At 46.2% G+C, this 7,457-nt stretch overlaps 1 protein-coding gene across 1 annotated transcript; it reads left to right on the top strand.

Annotated features, from left to right (window-relative positions):
* The first annotated feature begins 3,222 nt into the window (after nucleotides 1-3,222).
* On the top strand, nucleotides 3,223-4,161 carry LOC110301650 (olfactory receptor 6B2). The gene has a single exon (XM_021172217.2). It carries the CDS (start codon nucleotides 3,223-3,225, stop codon nucleotides 4,159-4,161), a length of 939 nt encoding a protein of 312 aa, XP_021027876.1.
* The last annotated feature ends 3,296 nt before the right edge of the window (nucleotides 4,162-7,457 follow it).

Raw genomic sequence — 7,457 nt, 5'->3', positions numbered from 1 at the left:
AGCCCTGGTGGCCTCCTGGTGACACCAGCTCTATTGTCACCCCTCGGCATTCTAATAAACGCCCCCCCCCACACACACACACACTTGAGCCTCTAGCACTCACCCTTACAGGACTGCTTTTAATACTGTGCTAGAGGGTGCCTCCTCTCACTTGTGAAGGAACCGCACTGGCTCACCTGCTAGGTGCTTTGTATAAGACGTGTTAATGTTATAAAGCTGTGACTGCTCCCCTTTGCTTCTGTCTCCTAATACTGTTTTGTTTTTCCTTTTTTGGTTTTGTATGAATGTATGAATGTATGTATGTATGTATGTATGTATTTTTATTTATTTATTTTGGGGTGTCTGTAGGGGTCTGATACTAAGTTAAATTAAGTATTTTTGATAAAAGGTTATATAAGCAATACTCTGATTCAGGAATGTATTTTAATTGATGAGACAGTAACTCTAGACACAGACTTGCTTTTCATCTTCACCCCCAAGAGTATATGTGGAGTTTCCAGCTGAGTCGTCAGGTGTGTGTGTGTGTGTGTGTGTGTGTGTGTGTGTGTGTGTGTGTGTAGATATGTGTAGCCAACTCTGCAGTGGGGTCAGTAGTCCCATTGGCTGGGTGACCCTGTCCTATTTGCATTTTTCTTCACAGCTGGTATTTTTCTTAATCTGGTCCTTGTTCTATGTCACCTGGTGCATTTTCTTGTTTCCTTTTCTTCTGTACTTCTTTGTTGCTCTTGTGGCATTTAAAGGATCCACATTGTGTTAAACAGTTACCTTGAAAAGATTTGAGAATGTGCCAGTTACAAACTCTAAGGATAAACGTCTTCTGACTTTCTCCATTGAAATGAAGTCAAACATATAGTTTGCTTATTACAATCTCAGCCCCACCCAAGGTTCTCTCAAGTATTAAAACACTGTTTGTCATTTTCCTGAAGAAGTAATATCTTGCATTGTGTATCTTCTCCATTGGCAAGGACCGATGTGAGCTGATTTATCAATGTGCCAATAGCTCCTGTAGGACTGAAGGGTGTTTAAAAGGCTTATTCCTGTCACACAGTTCTCTCCTGTGGGTCGTCCTCCTCTACAGTGATGTGCTTGCCTCAGGATTGCTGTTTTGTCTCTGGTTAATGTCTGTGACACCCGAGTTTCACACTGAGGGAGGGTGTGTGAGTTCTTGTTCAGCACAGGTGGCCAGAAGTCAGGCCACAGTCACACAGAGATGGCTCCAGGTCTGGGTACAACTGGTTACTCCGTGGAAACTGCCCTGTTGTATTCTGAACTCTCAATGTTTGGGACTGGAGACTAAATCTAACCCAGTTGATCTTCCATTTCACTCTATCTGGATGCTTCAGGGGTCTTCTGCCTTGATGTTGTGTGTGTGTGTGTGTTTGTGTGTGTGTGTGTGTGTGTGTGTGTGTGTGCTGTTTGTCATTTGAAACCTTTACTGTGCATCTTGGGCAGCCATAGGCAGACTTGGTTGATATTTTCCTTAAGTGTCCACTGCATTTGTTACTTTTCTTGCCACTGCGACAGAAGCAACTAAAGAGAGGAAAGGTTTGTTGTGGCTTACAGTTACTTGTGCTTCTCTCCCCACAACATAGAGAATTAAGAAGCAGAGAGCTTGAGCCTTCTCCAGAATCATATATGGCCTTCAAGACCCACTTCACCTAACTAAGCCATATGTCCTGGCTAGGGACCAAGTATTTAAACAAGAACCTGCCTGCGGGAGGCATTTTACATTTATATTCAAACCATGAAGTCCTTTGAAGGTCCATCTGTCAAAGGACTCATCACAGTCTGGGGAGCTACAGGGGAACGGTGAAACCTTGGGGGTGCTACTAGGAAGGAGTTAGGTCACCGGACATGTGCTCCTGAAAAGGCTGTTGGGTCCCCTAGCTATTTTCCTGTGATCACTACTGTCATGAGGTGGACAGCCTTTACCACACACTCTTACCAGGATGTACTTAGATCACCAGAGACTGAGAGCAATAAGGCTAATGTCAAAAATCCCTCTGAAACCATGAGCCCAAACAAAGCTCTCCATTCTTCAGTGGAATCCCTCTGCTCTAGTTACAGTAATCAGACATGATTGACAGGCCTGCCCTTTCTGGATGGCTGGGAAATGTTCTATAGTATTCAGCAGCAAACATAGCCAGACCCATCCTGAAGGAACACTAGATGGCTTGTTAATTTCAAACACTTGCCTTAGGTTAGTAGAACAGCCTGCTCCCTGTAGCCTGGAATTTCCTTCTCAGTTAGGATTCCCTGCTTCTCCTTTCACTGCTTGGCTCATCCTGTGACCTTTGCTTCTGTAGTCCATGAGAATAGTTCTCAGTACCAGGCACCACGGCTTCCCACAGTAACAGTCTAGCCACTTTTTCTGTTCTTGGTATCTCATGCAGAGAGCAGCAGCCCAGGTGTTAGAAAATCGTGTTTTGTGTCCTGGTGCAGCCATGGCCTCAAGTAAATCCACAGACTGAAAGTGAAGACAAGGCTCTGCAGTGAGGCATGAGGAGATGACCTGTGTTACTTAGACATGGAAAGAGTAAAGATGCTCTTCATCTTGTCGAGTTTAGCATCTCAATGCTATTCTAGACTTCCTCTAGTCTGCTGCCTTTAGACACTAGAGTTCAGGCTTTTCCTGGCCCAGAATGGTGCTGAAATTCTTTCATTCTTGATGTCTCATGTGGTCTATAAACACAGGGAAGAGGCCACCATCATGTGTCTGAAAACCAGTCCCAAGGGAATGCCTGATTTTAGGGTCTCCATAGCCCAAACCAACCATCCCAGAAGCCCTAATTACTTCATATCTATTTTTAAAAGTCTTCTCTGAAACCAAACAAAGGTCTAACCTCTGCTAATGTGGAAGGAATCATTAGAACCAAAACAGTAACCCCAGGTGACCATAGCAATGGTGAGCCACTTGCCTAGAGAGCAGGCACAAGGAGCCCACCACTCTCTCATGTTCACAGATTTGCTGCATGGTTCCAGGGTGCAAATCACAGTCTCACCAGCCCTGTGGATCGAGAGAGATTGGGACAGTCTATTTCCAAGCCCAGCATCAGAACCACAGAATCTGGTATCAAGTACTAACTACACTTAGAGTTTTGTTTTTGTTTTTTTTTTTTCTTTCCCTGACATTTCCGTTTCTGCAGGTTTGACTGTCTGTTCTTCCTGCTGGCTACCCTTCTCCTGGCCCAATGCCTTGTTGATTCTTTCAGGTACAGAAGGATGAGGGGGGAGAACATCACCAAGGTCAGCACCTTCATCCTGCTGGGCTTCCCCACAGCCCCCAGGCTGCAGTACCTGCTCTTCCTCCTCTTCCTGCTCATCTACCTCTTTGTGCTGGTGGAGAACCTGGCCATCATCCTCACTGTCTGGAGCAGCGCCTCCCTCCACAGACCCATGTACTACTTCCTGGGCATCATGTCCACCTTGGAGATCTGGTATGTTTGTGACATCATCCCCAAGATGCTGGACGGCTTCCTCCTGCAGAGGAAACGCATCTCTTTCATTGGATGCATGACTCAGCTCTACTTCTTCAGCTCCCTGGTGTGTACAGAGTGTGTACTCCTGGCTTCCATGGCCTATGACCGCTATGTGGCCATCTGCCACCCCCTGCGCTACCAAGTCATCATGACCACAGGGCTGTGTGTCCAGCTTGTGGCTTTCTCTTTTGCTAGTGGCTTCAGCATCTCTGTGATTAAGGTCTACTTTATCTCCAGTGCCACCTTCTGTGGCTCCAATGTCTTGAACCACTTCTTCTGTGACATCTCCCCCATCCTCAAGCTGGCCTGCACTGACTTCTCTACTGCGGAGCTGGTGGACTTCATCCTGGCCTTCATCATTCTGGTGTTCCCACTCCTGGCCACCATTCTCTCCTATGGCCACATCACCCTGGCTGTGCTGCGTATCCCTTCAGCCACAGGCCGGTGGAGAGCCTTCTCCACTTGTGCCTCCCACCTCACTGTGGTTACCATTTTCTACACAGCTTTGCTCTTCATGTATGTAAGGCCCCAGGCTATCGATACCCGGAGTTCCAACAAACTCATCTCTGTTCTGTATACAGTTCTTACACCCATCTTGAACCCCTTGATCTACTGCCTGAGGAACAAAGAATTTAAAGATGCCTTAAGAAAGGCCTTGGGCTTGGGTCAAGCTCCCTTGTAAGAGGGAGGGCACCTTCTGATTCCAGAGCATTTCCTGAGCATGTGTCTTTGGTGCAGAGGCTGGTGGGAACCCTTGCCATTGCTGTAGTGCTGAAGGCATTTAGAGCATCACCTTTTCCTTTGTGAAGTGGGAATGATGGGCACTGTTGTGATGCCATCCGATTCCCTTTTATATGTGAGCAGAGTGTGAAAATAACGGAAACACTGCAAAATAAGCTCCAGGGGTCCCCAAAGTACAGTGTATCTGGGAACTGCAAGAGTCCATAGACTCATTTTAACTAGTAGGGCATGCTTGGTAACAATTCAGGAAAATAGCTTTCGCTTTTTCTCTTCCAATATCTATCCCCATAGCCCTCCCACTGCTGAGAAAATGAAGTCCTACTACTGCTTGAGTTGATCTCAGTTGACATCAAGTGTGGATTATGTATGTCTTCTTGGGTCTGTTGCTTCCTTAAATTTCACCACAGTGACCGGAGTCCCTTAACAAACAAGGAGGCAGGCTGGGAGGGATGGCTTGTGACCTGTGAAACAGAAGCATGTGCTTGGGAGGTTCCTGGGACAAGAAGGTAGAAAACCCGCAGGAGGCGGTTCAGGAGAGCCTGGGGGTGTGGCTCTTACATTTTGGAACATGAGTGGTTTGTGTGGAAGAGTGGAGAAGAGGAAAGGAAGCGGCAGCAAAGCTCGGAGGCAGGAAGCAGCTGAAGTGGTGCAGATCACTGAATTGAGGAGAGGCTTCAGAAGCTGGTGTTTGCAAATGAGGGAGACCCTGGGCCAGACCTCCCCCCACCCACACCTCTCCCTACTTCATGCACAAGTCTGGCCACTAAAGCTTAAAATTCCTGCCTAGAAAGACTTGCAGCTGTTTAAGAGCCGAACAGAGGCCCTCTGGGAGGAAGAGACTGTTCAGGAGTTGTTGGGCTTTTCTAGAAGGATAAGTAGCCCTGGGATGAGGTGGTGAACACATGGGATAGCTAGGGTTCAAGGGAGGATTTGGGGTTAGGGTGGAGAAAGCACATTGGTGCCCTGGATTGAATGAAAAGGAGGAGACTAAGTAAACTTGACCCATCCTTTCTCTCCCTCCCTCTTGACCGAGGGTAAAATGAGACCAGCTGTCTCCTGTGCTCACTGCCATAGCTACAGCCACTATCAACACACCTCCGCCATGGTGGACCTCGCCTGCTAACTGCGAGCCAAAAGCCCACTCGTTTCCTTACATCGCTTTTGTCCAAGCAAAGAGGAGAGTGGTGAACATAGGCAGAAAATGGAAGTGAGATTTGAACAATTGGCTACCTGGGATTGGCTGAGCTAGGCTAAGCTTCTGTTAAAATGGTATCTATTACATATCAATCCAGCACGCTAGCCTGGAGATTCATTAGAAAAAAACACAAAGATTAAAAATCATTGGGAATCCCAGCTTACCACTTACTACTTAGGATGGCTACAAACCAGCCATTGCTCTGTAAACGCTTCATGTTATATTCTCTTGAGAGACTTACTTGCTGAATTTGGTATTAGTGTCTACAGAAGCAATGAGAGCAGTTACTTTTTTGTTTTTGTTTTTTTGTTTGTTTGGTTGGTTGGTTGGTTGGTTGGTTTTGTCTGACTCTGTCTGTCTGCCTGTTTATAGCCCAGGTACATTTCAAACTTGATATAGCACCAAGAATGGTTTTGAACCCATGATCCCCCTGTCAAGATCCTCAATCTTCAATTGCTGGGAGTGTAGGCATCAATCACCATACCTGGCTTCCTCTCTAATGTTTAAGTCAAGCTTTCTGTACTGGCAAAGTCAGAGTATAAATAAGAGCAGTAAGTTTGTTTGATGACAGACACAAGAGTGAACTCAAAAGCAAAAAGGGACGTGCAAATCTGCCACTGTCTAGTTCTGTGGCAGACACATGTTATCCCTGCTACTCAGGAGTAGCTTCCATCTGTCTGATACCTGGAAGGACAAGCTCACACAGAGTCAAGTAGTTTTCCCAGTGTCCAGGTTGATGTCAAAACTCCAAACTCCCAGGCCCCTACTACTTCCAATACTGAGTTCCCTAAATCTCAGTATATCTTTGCTCATTGCAATGGCCTTTTCTAATTAACAGTTGGTACTAATTTCAGTTATCAATCATATGAGCCACTGAGCATGTAGACGTCTTAGAGAAAGAGAATGGGTGGACGTGAGATGGTGTAAAAAACAAAACAACAACAACAAAAACTAGGCACAAGTCAGCAAGAAGGCAGAGGTAGGGAGTGCATTCTACAGAAACCGGCACAACCCCTCAGGACTTGGAATGGCTGGCCTCATGGAGTGTTTCAGCAGAGATCACTTACACTGGTTTACCCAGAAGTCTGGGAAACTTCCATGTTATTCCTACGTAGCAGCATGACATCATTAAAAGGCCATGCTTAGTGAAAAGGACACCATGGATTTAATTTGAGAATTTCACATAGGTAATAACTTGGACTTACAGACCCCAAGTCTTCAGTGTGTGAACTCTGGGTGTGCAATGCACCTTTCCCAAGCATCATTAGACAGGCTCCCAGCTGGAAATGCTCCTGATGACTCCAGTGAACTTAGAAAGGCAAGTATCAGCATCATCTACACTGTCTGAGACATCTTCCCAATCTTCTCCTGGGGTTGCAGGATGAGAACCCCCAGGAGGCACTTACCTTCCAGGAAAGTTGTCTGACTGCTAGCCCACAGCCAAAGTAACTGTTCTGATTTCTTTTCTGCTAGAGCAGAAACCCTCACTAAAGTCATCCATGACTGGAAGGAAGGAAGAGGAGAAAAGACTAAGACAGCAACAAGTAAGAAGGGATAGTAAGTCTGCCATCAAGCCAGGAAAGCTGTCCACCTACTTCTAGGAGAAACTTGCCCATCTTCTCAGCATTGTCTTGGGTCTCCAGCAGATGTTCCAACCAGGAGGCTAGGGCTGAGGTAGCAGCTTTGGGGTTATCCATATGAACTACAGTTTCAGGGTCTCTAAGTTTTAGAAATATGGTTGCAGGGTTTGATACAGCTGTGGCCAGCTTGCCCCTGAAACTGTCTTTCTCTGGTGCTGTAATAAGAATTGGGTCTCTCAATTCTGGATAATGAAAGGTCTTTGTCCTCAATTGGAAGATCACAGACTTCCTTCTCCAGCTGAAAACCCACCTGAACATGAAAGCTTCCCAACACTTAGCAGGGTGAGGGAGGTGTGTGGGCTTCCAATCTTAGGGTTGCAGGGTTGCAGGAACTGTTTTCATGGGATCAGCATGTGCTTTCCAGTGGGAGTGGATCTTATTGTCTTTAGTGACTCTTACCAT

This window comes from Mus caroli, unplaced genomic scaffold (assembly GCF_978045245.1).
Source record: "Mus caroli unplaced genomic scaffold, Mus_caroli_1 scaffold_1, whole genome shotgun sequence".
Lineage (NCBI taxonomy): Eukaryota > Metazoa > Chordata > Mammalia > Rodentia > Muridae > Mus > Mus caroli.
This window is presented reverse-complemented; position numbering and strand designations above follow the sequence as displayed.